At 46.5% G+C, this 17797-nt stretch overlaps 2 protein-coding genes and 1 long non-coding RNA gene across 4 annotated transcripts; 2 read left to right on the top strand and 1 right to left on the bottom strand.

The window, feature by feature from the left end:
• The first annotated feature begins 6692 nt into the window (after window positions 1-6692).
• Window positions 6693-9906, top strand: LOC123078831 (protein REVERSION-TO-ETHYLENE SENSITIVITY1). The gene is made up of 3 exons (XM_044501458.1): window positions 6693-6942; window positions 8222-8590; window positions 9258-9906. The coding sequence occupies exons 2-3, from the start codon at window positions 8285-8287 to the stop codon at window positions 9675-9677; spliced, it is 726 nt and encodes a 241-aa protein (XP_044357393.1). The 5' UTR covers window positions 6693-6942; window positions 8222-8284; the 3' UTR covers window positions 9678-9906.
• A 2268-nt stretch (window positions 9907-12174) lies between these two features.
• On the top strand, window positions 12175-13039 carry LOC123074637 (uncharacterized). The gene has a single exon (XM_044497428.1). It carries the CDS (start codon window positions 12287-12289, stop codon window positions 12878-12880), a length of 594 nt encoding a protein of 197 aa, XP_044353363.1. The 5' UTR covers window positions 12175-12286; the 3' UTR covers window positions 12881-13039.
• Window positions 13040-13689: 650 nt separating this feature from the next.
• LOC123074636 (uncharacterized) lies at window positions 13690-16050 on the bottom strand. Of its 2 annotated transcripts, none has more exons than XR_006436024.1 (4): window positions 15912-16050; window positions 15535-15623; window positions 15055-15176; window positions 13690-14058 (listed from the first exon to the last, which is right to left on the bottom strand). It is a non-coding gene; the product is annotated as an uncharacterized lncRNA (long non-coding RNA). The 2 variants fall into 2 exon arrangements; XR_006436023.1 differs by having other exon boundaries at window positions 15055-15217; window positions 15912-16048.
• Between the last annotated feature and the right edge of the window lie 1747 nt (window positions 16051-17797).

Below are 17797 nucleotides of genomic sequence, written 5' to 3'. Positions count from 1 at the left end.
CAGCATGGAGTTTCTTCATGCGCTTTACACCAATATGACTTAAACGGCAGTGCCACAAATAAGTTGCACTATCATAATTAACTTTGCATCTTTTGGTTTCAATATTATGAATATGTGTATCACTATGATCGAGATCCAACGAACCATTTTCATTGGGTGTGTAACCATATAAGGTTTTATTCATGTAAAAGAACAACAATTATTCTCTATCTTAAATGAATAACCGTTTTGCAATAAACATGATCAAATCATATTCATGCTCAACGCAAACACCAAATAACACTTATTTAGGTTCAACACTAATCCCGAAAGTATAGGGAGTGTGCGATGATGATCATATCAATCTTGGAACCACTTCCAACACACATCGTCACTTCACCCTTAACTAGTCTCTGTTCATTCTGCAACTCCCGTTTCGAGTTACTAATCTTAGCAACTGAACTAGTATCAAATACTGAGGGGTTGCTCAAATACTGAGGGGTTGCTATAAACACTATTAAAGTACACATCAATAACATGTATATCAAATATACCTTTGTTCACTTTGCCATCCTTCTTATCCGCCAAATACTTAGGGCAGTTCCGCTTCCAGTGACCAGTTCCTTTGCAGTAGAAGCACTCAGTCTCAGGCTTAGGTCCAGACTTGGGCTTCTTCACTTGAGCAGCAACTCGCTTGCCGTTCTTCTTGAAGTTCCCCTTCTTCCCTTTGCCCTTTTCTTGAAACTAGTGGTCTTGTCAACCATCAATACTTGATGTTTTTCTTGATTTCTACCTTCGTCGATTTCAGCATCACGAAGAGCTTGGGAATCATTTCCGTTATCCCTTGCATATTATAGTTCATCACGAAGTTCTAGTAACTTGGTGATAGTGACTAGAGAACTCTGTCAATCACTATATTATCTGGAAGATTAACTCCCACTTGATTCAAGTGATTGTAGTACTCAGCCATTCTGAGCACATGCTCACTAGCTGAGCAATTCTCCTCCATCTTGTAGGCAAAGTACTGTCAGAGGTCTCATACCTCTCGACACGGGCATGAGTATGAAATACCAATTTCAACTCTTAGAACATCTTATATGCTCTGTGGCGTTCAAAACATTTTTGAAGTCCCGGTTCTAAGCCGTAGAGCATGGTGCACTAAACTATCAAGTAGTCATCATACTGAGCTTTTGTCAAACGTTCATAACGTCTGCATCTGCTCCTGCAATAGGTCTGTCACCTAGAGGTGCATTAAGGACATTATACTTCTGTGCAGCAATGAGGAAAATCCTCAGATCACGGATCCAATCCGTATCATTGCTACTAACATCTTTCAACTTAGTTTTCTCTAGGATCATATCAAAAATAAAACAGGGGAGCTAAACGCGAGCAATTGATCTACAACATAGATATGCAAATACTACCAGGACTAAGTTCATGATAAATTAAAGTTTAATTAATCATATTACTTAAGAACTCCCACTTAGATAGACATCCCTCTAATCATCTAAGTGATCACGTGATCCAAATCAACTAAACCATAACCGATCATCACGTGAAATGGAGTAGCTTTCAATGGTGAACATCACTATGTTGATCATATCTACTATATGATTCACGCTCGACCTTTCGGTCTCAGTGTTCCGAGGCCATATCTGCATATGCTAGGCTTGTCAAGTTTAACCTGAGTATTCTGCGTGTGCAAAACTGGCTTGCACCCGTTGTAGATGGACGTAGAGCTTATCACACCCGATCATCACGTGGTGTGTGGGCACGACGAACTTTGGCAACGGTGCATACTCAGGGAGAACACTTTTATCTTGAAATTTAGTGAGAGATCATCTTATAATGCTACCGTCAATCAAAGCAAGATAAGATGCATAAAAGATAAACATCACATGCAATCAATATAAGTGATATGATATGGCCATCATCATCTTGTGCTTGTGATCTCCATCTCCGAAGCACCATCATGATCACCATCGTCACCGGCGCGACACCTTGATCTCCATCGTAGCATCGTTGTCGTCTCGCCAATCTTATGCTTCTACGACTACCGCTACCGCTTAGTGATAAAGTAAAGCATTACAGGGCGATTGCAATGCATACAATAAAGCGACAACCATATGGCTCCTGCCAGTTGCCGATAACTCGGTTACAAAACATGATCATCTCATACAATAAAATTTAGCATCATGTCTTGACCATATCACATCACAACATGCCCTGCAAAAACAAGTTAGACGTCCTCTACTTTGTTGTTGCAAGTTTTTACGTGGCTGCTACGGGCTTAGCAAGAACCGTTCTTACCTACGCATCAAAACCACAACGATAGTTCGTCAGGTTAGTGTTGTTTTAACCTTCTCAAGGACCGGGCGTAGCCACACTCGGTTCAACTAAAGTTGGAGAAACTGACACCTGCCAGCCACCTGTCTTCAAAGCACGTCGGTATAACCAGTCTCGCGTAAGCGTACGCATAATGTCGGTCCGGGCCGCTTCATCCAACAATACCGCCGAACCAAAGTATGACATGCTGGTAAGCAGTATGACTTATATCGCCCACAACTCACTTGTGTTCTACTCGTGCATATGACATCTACGCATAAAACCAGGCTCGGATTCCACTGTTTGGGAACGTAGTAATTTCAAAAATTTCCTACGCACACGCAAGATCATGGTGATGCATAGCAACGAGAGGGGAGAGTGTTGTCTACGTACCCTCGTAGACCGTAAGCGGAAGCGTTATATCAACGCGGTTGATGTAGACGTATGTCTTCACGATCCGACCGATCCAAGTACCGAAAGCACGGCACCTCCGAGTTCTGCACACGTTCAGCTCGATGACGTCCCCGCCTTCTCGATCCAGCAAGAGGGGCGAAGTAGTAGATGAGTTCCGGCAGCACGACGGCGTGGTGACGGTGTTGGTGAAGAACAATCTCCGCAGGGCTTCGCCTAAGTACTACGAAAACTATGACGGAGGATAAACTAGAGGGGACGGGGTTGCCGGCACACGGCTTGGTGTTTGTTGATGTGACTTGGGTGGTAGCCCTACCCCTCTATTTATATGTTGAGCCTTGGGGTCGAAACTTGGAGTAAAAGCCTCCACAAAGTCGGTTTCACCCGAAAGGCAAGAGTCCTTCTCGGACTCCAGGGCCAGATGCCAGGGTTCCCGGCGTCTGGACCCAGACGCCAGGGACCCTGGCGTCTGGCCCCTGGACTCCGCAAAACTTCCTTTTGCGCTTTCCAAAAACCTCGTGGGCTTTCCCCTTTGGCCCAGATAAAGTGTTCTCGTGCCCAAACATTTCGGAAAACATCCGGAACCCCTTCCGATGGATTCCGGAACCTTTCCGGAGATCAAACACTACTATCCACATATCAATCTTTACTTCCGGACCATTCCGGAGTTCCTCGTCATATCCGTGATCTCATCCAAAACTCCGAACAACATTCGGTCACCAACATACATAACTCATAGTACTATATCGTCAACGAACGTTAAGCATGTGGACCCTACGGGTTCGAGAACTATGTAGACATGACCGAGACACCTCTCTTGTCAATAACCAATAGCGGGACCTGGATGCCCATATTGGCTCCTACATATTCTACGAAGATCTTTATCGGTCAGACCGCATAACAACATACGTTGTTCCCTTTGTCATCGGTATGTTACTTGCCCAAGATTCGATCGTAGGTATCTCAATACCTAGTTCAATCTCGTTACCGGCAAGTCTCTTTACTCGTTCCGTAATACATCATCCCGCAACTAACTCATTAGTTGCAATGCTTGCAAGGCTTATAGTAATGTGCATTACCGAGTTGGCCCAAAGATACCTCTCCGACAATCGGAGTGACAAATCCTAATCTCGAAATACGCCAACCCAACAAGTACCTTCGGAGACACCTGTAGAGCACCTTTATAATCACCCAGTTACGTTGTGACGTTTGGTAGCACACAAAGTGTTCCTCCGGTAAACGGGAGTTGCATAATCTTATAGTCATAGGAACATGTATAAGTCATGAAGAAAGCAATAGTAACATACTAAACGATCAAGTGCTAAGCTAACGGAATGGGTCAAGTCAATCACATCATTATCCTAATGATGTGATCCCGTTAATCAAATGACAACTTTTTGTCCATGGCTAGGAAACATTACCATCTTTGATCAACGAGCTAGTCAAGTAGAGGCATAATAGTGACACTCTGTTTGTCTATGTATTCACACATGTATCATGTTTCCGGTTAATACAATTTAGCATGAATAATAAACATTTATCATGAGAATAAGGAAATAAATAATAACTTTATTATTGCCTCTAGGGCATATTTCCTTCAGTAGTCTGTAAAGAGCCAATGATACTTATATCTATGCAAATCCAAAAAATCTGAAAAATAGCACGTAACAGAAAACTCAAATATGTGATGTGTTAAAATTTCATGATTTTACAATGCTCTGTTGAATTGATTTGATTTTTACTAGCAGCAAAACTTTTTTCTAGCACAACACACGTAAACTTGCAATCTAAAACATGCTAAAGATAAATCTTGCACTGGTTATGGTACAATGGTTTTATACAATGGGTTAATTTTTGTAGAAGCTTTCATGAAAAAAAAAATATTATTTCATGAGCATGAACACAAATGCTCACGGTCGGCCCCCACTCTTCAACGCATACCCTTCTAGTCACTTCTCTTTCTGAAAAAGTTTTAGATTGCCCTCTAATTTTTTGAAAGTTTATTTGGTGAAAGCTGTAGCAAAATACTTTCTAAAACTTTCGAGTTGCCTCCCAGGCAGCGGTTTCTTTAAAACCAAATGGCTAGTTCTTGAAGAAATTTCCATTTTCAAAGTACCACCTCTCATAATTCGATAAACCTAGGTTCTCTAGTGAAGAAGGCTATATTTACATGATCTCCTATTGAAACTACAAAAAATAAACTGCTTTATGAGATAAGGACGTCGAGGGCGACCTAACCCTAGCCAACGCCCGTGATTTGATCCCTCTCGCCGTCGCCAAGGTCCGCCCCGAGGAGGTTGCTGCTCATCGAGAGCACGGTATGGAGGAGCTGGTGGGCTGTCGCAGGGTGGCAACGGTGATGGGTGGTCAAGCTGTGGCTATCGGCAGGCGATGCTTGATGGCGACGCGAAAGGTGGTGGCTAGAGGGTCGCATATGTAACACGACCTTCAACGGCGACCTGGCCTGGCTAGGTCATCGGAGAAGAGGACATCAGTGCATGGTCTTGGACGACAACGATCCCGGCATCGATCTCGAACTTGGTGTGCAACGACATGGGTGATTTTTTTTCTTGTTTTCTTTCAGGAGTCATCGTGTTTGGTTTGGGGCAGCGAGGCGGCCGCGTTGCCCTAGTGTGGTAATAATGTTCTCGCTGCCTTTCCCCATTTCCTTTGGTGTGCTAATCGTCGGCGAAGGGCGTGTGGAGTTGTGCCTCCGGAGGGTCTTCTGGGATCCGGTCAGTTTAGGTTTTGGGTGGATCCATTTGGATTCAACTAGCTTTCATGGTCTTTGTAGTTTCTACATGCCTTATCATCGTTTTCTTCTCCAGGGCGGCGATTTGCTTAGTCGGTCACAGCTTCCGGTGTCTCCTGGTCTACATTGACGACTTTTCCAACTGTTGCTTCTACAAGCTCATGTTTAAAAAAGTTTGCTCCGCTGAGGCGGAGGCCCAAAGACTACATTGAGTCATGCTCACGATACGTCGCCGATGGATGCAGGAGGAAGAAGATTTCGACACCTCAAGGATTTAAATGTAATTTTTTGTGCGGGTGTTTTTGTAAGGTCATACGATGCCTAATCTAGGCCCTTGGGCCCCTTTCGCCAAAAACAAGTACAAAAATCGAATGTCTTGCGATTCACCCGTGTACTTGTTTTGGGCCAAAAACAAGAATAAGGTGATTTTTGTCTTGGGCCAAAAACAAGTCCAAGGTGATTCGCCAAAAACAAGTACACATAGTGCTGCTGAAGGTCGACATATCAAGTAGTACTTCACTGTTTGTTACTCCTATTTTAGAACACAAAACTACTTTATTCAGATAAGAACAATACAATTCCCTCAAAAAAAAAAGAGATAAGAACAATACAATTACAGTTTTACATACTCTCTCTGTTCTTTTTTATAAGACCTTGAAGACATTTCAGACAATGTACAAAACATCTCATTTTGAGTTGTCTGAAATAACTTACAAAAGTAAACACAGGCAGGGAGTAACAAATTTTGTAAGACGGAAAAATAACAACCCCTACACGGGCGAGTTGCCGTTACTTCACCGTTTCTTACAGGTCATGTGTAACACGTTCATTCGTCAAATCGCTCTCTGCCTTCTCAGTATAAATCAGGCAGCGAAACCTTCTAGAGCCATTCCATTTATCAGATGAGTGTTCTTACTAGGTTCTTGCTGTGTTGCTGGGATTATATTCCCGTACAATTTCGGGATAGCAATTTCAAGCACGATTATTTCATCTTCGGATAGCATGAAAGAGACCCCTAGTAGTAGCAAAAATAAAAGATTGTGGACAAGTAAGTATCGTGGAACGGAGGGAGTAGCAAGAACGATTCAGTCATCTTTTGCCATTTGCAGTGCGGGTTGCCAAACTTCTCTCCCTGGCGCATGGGGCCGTGCTTGTCAACGACCAAGCTAGCTCCAATAAACAAGTAACCAAATACTGTATATTCAACAGACAAATGCGTCAGGGAGAGGCAAAGCGGGGGTGGCGTGCGCGGTGCGTGCGCCTACCATTTGCGCCCATCCATGACAGCCGAGGACTCCAGGTGCATGCACCGTCCCGCCCCTCCGCTCTCCACTTTCCTCTGCAACCGCGCCCGCCTCCCCTGCTCCCAAGCGAAGCCAAAGGCAGCCTTCACCTGTACGCGGCGCCCAATCTAGTCCAACCCCTCCGCCGGCGCCAGATCGCGGAGGACCCTGCCGTCTCCCGCCCATTCTCCGGTGAGCTTTTCTCTCAAATCTCTCTGCTCCGCTCCCCTTCGGCCGGTTCCATTGGTCCGTACGGTGCTTGTATTGTAGGGCCCAGCTTAGAAGCTCTGGCGCTTCCCTTTGGCCAAGTGAAACGGGAAACCGCTACTGGATTCTTGAGACAAAAATCGAATGTCTTGCGATTCACCCAAAATGAAATTTGCGCTTTGAGGACATGCCAAGTAAGGGCGTCTGCATCCGGGCATTGAACTGAATATTAGAGCATGACATTTAGCATCGGATGTACTGTACTAGTTTGTAGAGATCGATTTTTTAGTTCGTGCAGCTGAGCGCAATTTTTCATAGTAAGGTCCTCGCCTCCGCTCGAGCCACTCCCTTCTACAGTCTGCTCCTGCGTTTTGTTTGTGCATTTCGTCCAACGGCTGGCTGTAGCAGCGGATTGCTTTGGGATGGGGGCAGGAGGCTGGCTCCTGGATACACCAATGTAACATTGTTTCAAGCACTTTTTTATAAAGCTCATTGGTGTTCCTTTCCTTGCCAATCTGATCTTATGCTGTTCAACATGTCATCTCATATTAAAGAGATTGGTTCATAACATGTTTGACACCTAAAATGTCGTGGATAGAATACATCTTCTTGCCGGAGCTGTATCTTTGTCAATCTAAAGTGCAAACACTTTAAGCTTCTTGTGGTTAATGGGGTGTTGCTGAGTCTCTTTTGTACAGCAAAATAACCCCATGTTCTTCCTGCATTATAAGATGAAAAGGGATAAGCTATCTGTTTGGAGCTCGAAAATTGTAGACCATGAGAAACTAAAGTTCCTAATTATTGGGCAACAGTTTGATTGAGGAGTGAACAGCAATGTAATTGAAATTTAGAGAAGTTGTGGCTGTTATCCTCTCTTGTTCATATCTTAATGCACGTAAACATTTTTGTACCCTGACCGTTTCATATGGATTTGCAATGTTGTTGAAGTACTACTCTGTATTACTATCCTCAGTCCACAGTCCCCCATGCGCATTGACCAAGCAAGAACTAAGAAAAAGTTAATATGAAATGACATACCACAAGCTTACGACCACTTAACCTCTTCCAAAAATTAAATAGAGTGGAATCATTGCATTAACAACATTAATTTTTCCTCAAGGGACAGTTATTTGAAACAGAAACCCCAAGGCTGGTGACAGTTATAGGGAAACGAGGGGAGCATTAAACTAGAGCTGATTATAATTCTTCACCCTTTTTCTCCAAAAGCATGGTGAGCCTAATTTTATTTGTTCTTTCTTTTCAGCAAAGGTCTCCATGCTCATGAGATGCAAGCACATTTGATTTTCTATAAGTTCAACGGGCACTAATGTTAACTGAAGTATTTTCCTCGATGGAGGCTGAAGCTGATTTTGATGTTGAAGATTCCAGATCAAACAATGAACTGCAGGAGTTGTGGCCAGTTGGTGAGATAGACCCAAAGAGAGGGCGATTCCCTTGTTGCATTGTCTGGACTCCTCTTCCTGTAGTTTCATGGCTTGCTCCTTACATAGGGCATGTTGGAATCTGTCAGGAGGATGGATCTGTCCTGGATTTTGCTGGTTCAAATTTAGTGAGCATGGATAATTTTGCATATGGTTCTGTCGCTAGATACCTCCAGCTGGACAGAAAGAAGGTATATCTGATTCCTATTATTTTTGTTTTCTTCTTTAGAGTGTTGGCCTCTTACTTTATCCTGGCTGCTAATAAAATCCCTTGTTACTTGGAGGAAAATGCCTACCAGTCTCATGAGTGACATGCTGTCAACATATTTTACTTGTAGTAGTTCATTTCGATATGTAGTTTCTGTTTCAGTAACCTCTAAAGTATCTGTGAGGTAACTTGCTTTGTTCTTCTGGCATGCTGTCCTTGAAAGACCATTTTAAAACAGTAAATAGTTGTGTGTCAATACCTGGACTTACTATCATCATATAAATAGTGAAAATTCTGTTATGTTATACGGATGAGCTGGGGATACTGAACACGAGACTCCAGCCAGTTATCACAGACAGAGGATGTCTGTAAACATTTTGCAAATCTTATCATCAGTTTCAGTTTTTTTTCTTTAGTAACAGTGTCATCTATAAATAGTTAGTGTGGCATTCTATAGATTAACTTCTCTTGTTGACAAAGGTGATATCTGATAATTATATGGTGAAGTTGTATATGTTGTTCCACAATCCTGTTCATTTATTATTATCTTTACTTCTGTAAAACCTACTTGCATTTCACCTTTTCTTTTAGCGCTTTCCTTTGAAGTTGGGATTTATTGTTGAAATACTCTTTGTTTTGTTCATGGCCAGTGCTGCTTTCCTGCTAATCTGGCGGCACATGTATGCGAGTGGTCATACAAACACACAGAAGTTGGAACAGCAACATCATGGGATGGAGCCCTGCAACTGGGCACGAGACATTTCCAGCACAAATACTACAACCTGTTCACCTGCAACTGTTACTCATTCGTGGCAAACTGCCTGAACCGGCTTGCCCACGGTGGTTCGGCGGAGTGGAATGTTTTGAATGTGGCAGCTCTTGTTTGGCTGCACGGCGAGTGGGTGGACAAAATGTCTATCGTTCGGTCATTCGCGCCATTCGTAACTGTGACGTGCATCGGTATTTTTATGGCCGGCTGGTCTTTCCTAATAGGGATATTGGCGTTCTGTTTGCTTCTGATAGGGTGGTTTGTCTTTGCTGTATACTGCACGAAAGGTTTGGTGTGCTGATATTACATTGCGACTGAACCTGGTGAGGAATTGTGGAAATAATCTGTCTGGGACCATTCATCCATGCTCGTGATTATTCGTCTGAAACTTATCAAAACACTGCACCTGCTAAGGCCTCCTTTGCTGTGTAGGATATGAACACTACAGAAATGGGAAAGCTGTAGAAAGTGAGATACATGTATCTGAAATTCTATGAATGGAAATATGAAAAGAGATATCATTTGGTTCAGACGGTATGATTTTTAGCATTGAGTATTTTTTGCATTGAGTCTAAGCAATGTTTCTTTTCCTTGAAAAACAGAGGATATGGAATCATTCATATACGAGTCCGAGCAATGTTTCTTTTCCTTGAAATACAGAGGATATGAATCAATCCTATATAGGAATAGGATTCTATTCATGCAAACTAAAGGGCTCTGAAGAATTTTTTCCCTACGAAAATCATCATATCTCCAGAAGAGAATTCATACAAAATTCATGTAAACCAAACGAGGCCTAAACATGGAACACAGGGAAGATGAAGCCACATCATCCTTTTCTATTCTTGCCTGCCCAATCTATTCAGAACGGTTTTCATGTTTTTCTATGTTGGCCAATCTTGTCCGTATGCAGGCGTCTGGCCGTGGCCATGTGAATGTGCGTCAGTCCTGTTAGGCGCCTCCTAATTTGGGGCCAGAAGAGTCATGGAGGTAATAGCGTCGGTAGCACACACAAATTTTTTAAAATCTGGCCGACCATCGTGTATCTCTTAGGCCAACTCCGACAAACGGACGTCTGTTTTTACTGAATTTCGTCCGTTTGTGACGGTAAAATGAAGACACATGTTTGGTTTGGCCCGTCCCGTCCGCCGGTCGGTGCAACCAATGCGCGCCGCGTCGTATTTTGTCCCCCAAGAATGAAAAAAAGACCGGCCACACATTTAAAAACATAGAAATAAACTTAACTAAACAGTTCTAACTATTTAAACCGTTTAAACAAGTCCCCGCTCGCATATTAAACTTAACTTAAAACTAAAAAAACTGAAAAAAGAAACTAGACACCGCCGGCCGTCGTCGATCCACTCACCGTCTTCAGGCGCCGCCGTCCTTCTCGTCGCCGTCCCCAATGAGGTCGATGTATGGCGGCGGCTGCCAGAGGTGGGCAGGCGGCCCCTGCGGTGGCTGCATGGCCGGAGGCGCCTGTACGACCTCTTCTCGTGGCGGGGCACCCGCCGACGAGGGTGGCACGGAGACGAACTCCGGTGTGCACAACATCGTGTCCATCCAGGACCACGTCTGCCCCCACCATTGCCACGAAGTGCGGCTCGACGACAGTGGCCTCCTCCTCCTTGACCACCACCCCCTCCTTGATGATGGCGGCCTCCTGCAGCTCCGGGGGGAGGGCGACATCGCCCGCGGCGGAGAGGGCCATCATCAGCTCGAGCCGTGCCACTGGGCCTCGTCGTGGTCGTGAACGGACTCCTCCCTAACCCACAGCATGAGCTCCTCCTCCTCCTCCTCGGCGGTCATGGGAGGTGGCGATGGCGGTGGCGGGGACGGGGACAACATCGGGGGTGAGCCCGCGGCCGTGGCACGCTCGGACCACGACCGACGATGTACGACGCCCGCCGTAGGTTGTGCTCGTCGCGGAACCAGGTGTCCCGCGGCGGCGAGTCGAACGTGTGCATAGCGTTGTCGAGGAGGTCGTGGGGGCAGGTCGGCGCGACGACGCTGGATCTCGTCGCAACGGGCTCTACCGCCGACCGGGACCGGCGGGATGGGCACGCAGTCCGCCGACAAGTGCCAGTTGTTAGGGAGGTGGACGTCGCTCCACGACAGCGGCGTCCCCATCTCCCAGTAGCGCTTGCAGATGTTGGCCTTCACGTATGGGCGGTTTCGGGTGTTGGCCGTTGGCGGGGCGATGAAGAACGGTGGCGGAGGAGGAGGTGGAGTGGCTGCGGCGGCGGCCGAAGGAGGACCTAGCCTCATGGTCGTGCTTCCCCTTGCGGCCAGGGATCCAGTGCCACCCCATTGCCGACGGTGAGGACGGGGTGAAGGAGAGGGGTAGATCTACGGCAACCGATGGCTAGGGTTTGCTCATGTCGGGTTTCGAGAAGGTAGAGGTCGCCGGGAGTGGAAGCGTAGACTGACCGGTCCACGGCTTCCACATTAAAAAGGATGAGCCCCGACGCGATTGGGAGTCTGACAGGCGGGGGCTACCCGCACATGCGCATTTTTTTTTGAGCGGTGGGATTTAGGTGCCCAGCTGCCATGTGTCCCATGGCGGACGAGAAGCGGGCGGCGTTCATGTTTGTTCGCTGTCCTTCTGAACGCAAACCAAAAGCAAGTTTGCTCCCGAAATGCAATGGGCCGAACGCGAAACAGATAAATTTTTTGGATGCGGCTGCGTGTCTGTCCGTTTGGCTCGCAACGGACACACGCGGACCAGATGAGGTACGATCAATGCGTTGTGCGTTGGAGTTAGCCTTAGACTCGAGCACGTAACGGAATAGCGGCCCACCTGGATCCTCCTCTCAGGAAAAACAAAACGTGTACGTAACAGATTTCCTTTTGAGCGGAAAAACAGAAGAGATACATAGAACGTGACGGTGGTACGCCGACGTGCTTCCGATGGCATCCAAGGACCATGGAGGCGGCGCTCCTCGGGAAGACGGATCTGACGACTGCGGCTGCGGGTCCTGGACGATAGCTCTGCTCCTGTACACGTCCTTCTGGCTGGTCATGATGTACCTGCCGCCCATGGATTCCTTGCCCGGGATCCGGGAGCTCGACGGCTCGCCGCCATGCAACGACGACAAGCCGACCACGTGCTCCGTGGAGCTAGCCGGCGCCAGGGGGCTCGAGCCGGCGCTGGCTCCGGGCGCGACCTCGCCGGCCTTCGGCCTCGTCGTGCACGTCGACAACGGCCACGTCTACGAGCTGTGCCATGGCGGCGGCGACGTCGTCGTGTCCTACGCGGGCGTGCCCCTCGCGCGCGGGCGCACGCCCGGCTTCCGGCTGGCGGCCAAGAGCACGGGGTGGTGGGCGGTGAACGTGACGGGCGCGGGGCTGGGGATCCCGGCGGATTTGTCTCGCCTCATGACTGCGGAGCGGAGATGGGAGGTGGCGCAGCTGGAGATCGACATGGGCCTGGCCTGGCAGTCCTTCACGTGCGACGTTTTGGTTGACGGGCAACCCGGCGCATCACCGTGCAGGCTAGCATAACACGTTTTGTTTTGTGTCAGTAGATTTTTTTTTTGGGAGTGTCTCGCTAGATTCATATGGAGCTACGGAAGAACACACAAGATTTACACAATAGATTCACGTTTGAGTGTTTCAAATCGAGCACTTCATGTCCTTTTTTTTGACAGTGTTAGTTTTGAGGTTGTTTTTGTTTTCTTGCGAAAAACACCCCAGCTCAATAAACAAGGATAACCGATGATACACAACACACAACACAGGTTGAGAATTACACCCAGGTTCCGGAGGAGCCAACCCAACACATCCACAAGCGCGAGCTGCAAGCGCGCCACCGCCGCCACTCCTACGCGAAGCCGACCTGACCGTGTTATCCGCAGGCAGGATTTTCGCGAACGGGAAGTCGACAACTTTGGTCCATATGAACCAACATGCCGGAGAAGCATTGAATCGGAGAACCACCGGTTTGAAAGCATCACCTCTCTGGCCGGCGACAGGAGGGAGGAAAATCTGGCGTAGACTTGACCACTCACCAGTATGTGCAGATGCAGCACCGCCAGCGCAATGCTCCTGTAGAAGCTCCAAGGCTCGGCAGCGACGCGGGAGCGCGCATCGCCGACTACCAGAGCACAAAACCAAGCACAAGGCCACTGACGCCGCGCCTGCCTTGAATGGGAAACCTGCTTCCATATCCACCAACGACCGCCGCACACCACATTTCACTAGATCGGCAGCGCGCCTTGGCGCGAGGGTGTCGGTTTCAACGATGTACCCATGTATGTAATGGTGAAGTTAGTAGAAAGCCAGACTTATCATACGTATTCAATCAGGATAAGAAAAAGAAACATTCAAGTGTAATCGGAGCAAGACATCATCAGTGGATACCAAAACTACAGTACAACACATCTCCATAGCCACCAGAACGATAGTACAACACATTTGAAGAATGAAATGTTCATATACAGGGTAAATTAAAGGATGCAATGTTCATACACGGTAGATATTGTCGTTGGAGGACTGAACACCAGTAATGGGCATGCGCGGTGGACAGGTCCGGTCGTCTTGAACAGCAGTGTCAGAGAGAACGATGACACTCATTGTGTTCTCATTGAGCCCGAGCCTCAGATGGCCTTGTGAAGCCCAAGATGCTCTAACAGGAGATCAAGCATCATTCTAACTGGGATCCTTACAATGCTTGTCTCGGCCTGTGTCATAGGAAATTTCAGAATGGTTATATAATTTTCCAGAGTACTAAAGTTGACAGCAGTTGGTTTTATACCATGAAAACAAAGGTTTGGGTAACTAAAGGACAACAATCTTTGTTGTGCAAGAGTTTTATTAGATTCTTACTGTCCTGTTCGACAATTGAGACATAGTAATTGAAAAAAAAATCAAATGCTCCATGAATCATAAGGTAAACCAGCAGAAAATCTAAAGCCTAATCATCGGACAAAGTCACACACACGAGCAGATCGCTTCAAGTATTGTACAAAGAACAATGGCCTAGGAAACCAATCCACAATCCAGCGAGTTTGCTATAAAGAAAATCCTAAGGACAACCTGTACACACTCATACACAAGCGTCAATTCTGGTGTTTCCAACTTTAATGATAGGCTAATCGAAACGAGAGGCCAAGCAGTCCTGGATAATCATTTTGAAAAGTCTAATTAGACAATGTTAAGTGCAAGAGAGGCAAGGTGACTAATTCAACAATGCGCCAGGAACGGCCAGAAAAAGATGATTGCACCCACACGTCCACTGTAGTTCTTGTAGTCCTTGTTTGATTTGCATCAGGCAGACCAATGTTACCAAGAATGGCATTAACCATAGACTTTGGGCTGACCATCTCTTCAGTTAATGGGACACCAAACGATTCGATAGGTATAATATATTTGGAAACAGAATGTGTCAGGCCAGGCTCAAAAACAAGAATGACACGATAAGTAAGAAAACAACGGTGGCACAAGTTAATATGTGAATAGGTGGCCTTTAGATCGTTTAATAGATTCATTATGTGAGTATTCATACTAACTAAAAATTAATACCACAACTAAATTATAATCAATAGATTTGGAGTATTCTCTCTGAAAAGGGCAGCATTTTTATACACAGCCCGAATAACAGTAAGATCACTCACGTGAACCCTAGATCGATACTACTGAAGTACAGAATTTATAAGCGACCGACAGCTCGTGTTTACCTTGTTCATTGGTGGCACCGTGGACTGCGTTTTCCATGTTCCTGTCGCCGGCGTGGTGGACAGGAGTTCCCTCCACGCACTGATTGGTATTGAGTAGTCAGTTGCTTTCAGATCACAAAGAACTACATCAAACAAAGATGAATTTAGCTAAAGGATGCATGTCCTGCATACAATAAAATTGTATATTAGACAATCCTAAGAGCTAGAAATATTGATTGGTGCAAGTTTGAAGAGAACAAATCTAAATTACATCATACTTGAATCTTAGCAAAGCAAATGGTCAAATAATATATGTATGAGTGGTAGAAGAACAACAATGGCCCAAAGCAGATACGCGAAACAACAATCAGGATCCAGGAAGTCCAAGGCAAGGCCTCTAAAAAGAATCTGCTCCACACAAGAAGAAACCAAAGACATTTTTACAGCAACGTAGCCAGTCCTGCCAAATAATACATGAATTAAAGAAGGAAACGAGCTTACCCAGTAGGAGCATGACTGGCACGACCACCGGCAGTAGAGGCGAATGACAGAATCGTCCGTGGAAGGAAAAATCGAGCACGACAAGTAACCTGCAGTGCAAACCATGAGTCAAATATAAAGCTGCAACCTAATTTTCCGCCACACACCAATATGAGTCTCAATCTAAAAAAGTAGACCAAACCAGGCCAAGACACTAATATGAATCTCAATATAAGGGTACAATGAGCACTGAAGATTTTTCAGCATGTACCATACATCTAGAATAACATGAGTAGCCCTCTGCAATTTATTACTGATGCCCATGCGTATGGTACGTATATTTACTAAGTATATAATTAGCAAAGGGGAGAGAGAGAGAGGGAGGGGGCGAATCTTACCAACGAGGGGCGCGGCGGGGAGTGGTGGCTAGGTTCCGCCGGCGTCCAGCAGGCTGCCGATGTCGTTGATGATCCAGTCGGCGTCGTCGATGAAGAGGGTGGCAACCTCGGCGACGAAGCCCGACACGCTGCCGCCATCCTCCTGCAGCGACTGCAGCTGCCGGAACTGGTCGTCCACCATACACTAGGAACAACAGATCGGCCACGCCGGAGGCAACGGGTCAGGTCGAAACGACGACTACGACGACAACCCCCTACTGGATGCTCCAGCGTGATGTCACACTTTGACATAGGGTATAGTACACATGTATGCAAAATCTCTAGCATCTAGACTGTATCTTAGTACATTCTCTGATGGTGTAAACTTTACATATGAAGATAATTAACTTATCTAGACCCCAGGATAGAGGAAATCATTTCAATCGATCTTAATAATACCTTGGTATGCTTTATATTTTTCCTGGGACTAATTATGTATGTGGTGATGACACAATCCTAGTGGGATAGCATCACCCATTCCTTGTTCAAAGCAACATCACAATAAACCAATCTGTGTCACAAATCGAAGGTGGGGACTGGTGAAAGATCGTGGATGTCGCCTAGGGGGGTGAATAGGCGCTTTAAAATAATCACGGTTTAGGCTTGAACAAATGCGGAATAAACCTAGCGGTTAATTTGACAAGCACAAAACCTACAACGACTAGGCTCACCTATGTGCACCAACAACTTATGCTAAGCAAGATAAACAACTAAGTGATAGCAAGATATATGACAAGAAACAATATGGCTATCACAAAGTAAAGTGCATAAGTAAAGGGCTCGGGTAAGAGATAACCGAGGCACGCGGAGACGACGATGTATCCCGAAGTTCACACGCTTGCGGATGCTAATCTTCGTTTGAAGCGGTGTGGAGGCACAATGCTCCCCAAGAAGCCACTAGGGCCACCGTAATCTCCTCACGCCCTCGCACAATGCGAGATGCCGTGATTCCACTAAGGGACCCTTGAGGGCGGTCACCGAACCCGTACAAATGGCAACCCTTGGGGGCGGTCACTGAACCAGTACACTTTGGCAACCCTTAGGGGCGGTCACCGAAACCCGTCAACTTGCTCGGGGCGATCTCCACAACCTAATTGAAGACCCCGACGCTTGCCCGGAGCTTTACACCACAATGATTGAGCACCGAACACCACCAACCGTCTAGGGCGCCCAAGCGCCCAAGAGGAACAAGCTCAAGGGCACCAAGCACCCAAGAGTAATAAGCTTCTCAACTTGTAACTTCCACGTATCACCATGGAGAACTCAAACCGATGCACCAAATGCAATGGCAAGGGCACACGGAGTGCCCAAGTCCTTCTCTCTCAAATCCCACCGAAGCAACTAATGCTAGGGAGGGAAAAGAGAGGAAGAACAAGGAGAACACCAAGAACTCCAAAATCTAGATCCAAGGGGTTCCCCTCACATAGAGGAGAAAGTGATTGGTGAAAATGTGGACCTAGATCTCCTCTCTCTTTTCCCTCAAAAACTAGCAAAAATCCGTGGAGGGATTGAGAGTTAGCAAGCTCGAAGAAGGTCAACAATGGGGGAAGAACACGAGCTCAAAGGATAAGGTTCATTGGGGAAGAAGACCTCCTTATATAGTGGGGAGAACAATCCAACCGTTACCCCCACTTCAGCCCCGCACAGAGCGGTACTACCGCTTGGCCAGCGGTACTACCGCTTGCCCTATAAGCGGTACTACCGCTCCCCCTCGCGGTACTGCCGCTGAGCCCAGAGCGGTACTACCGCGGTGGCAGGGCGGTACTACCGCATACGAGTGATACTACGGCCCCCACTGCCGCGGCTAGTACCGTAAAACCCGACACGAAACCGTAAAACCCGACACG

This window comes from Triticum aestivum, chromosome 3D, assembly GCF_018294505.1.
Source record: "Triticum aestivum cultivar Chinese Spring chromosome 3D, IWGSC CS RefSeq v2.1, whole genome shotgun sequence".
Classification (NCBI taxonomy): Eukaryota; Viridiplantae; Streptophyta; class Magnoliopsida; order Poales; family Poaceae; genus Triticum; species Triticum aestivum.
The sequence above is the reverse complement of the archived record's forward strand: the minus strand, read 5'-3'. Positions and strand labels throughout refer to the sequence as shown.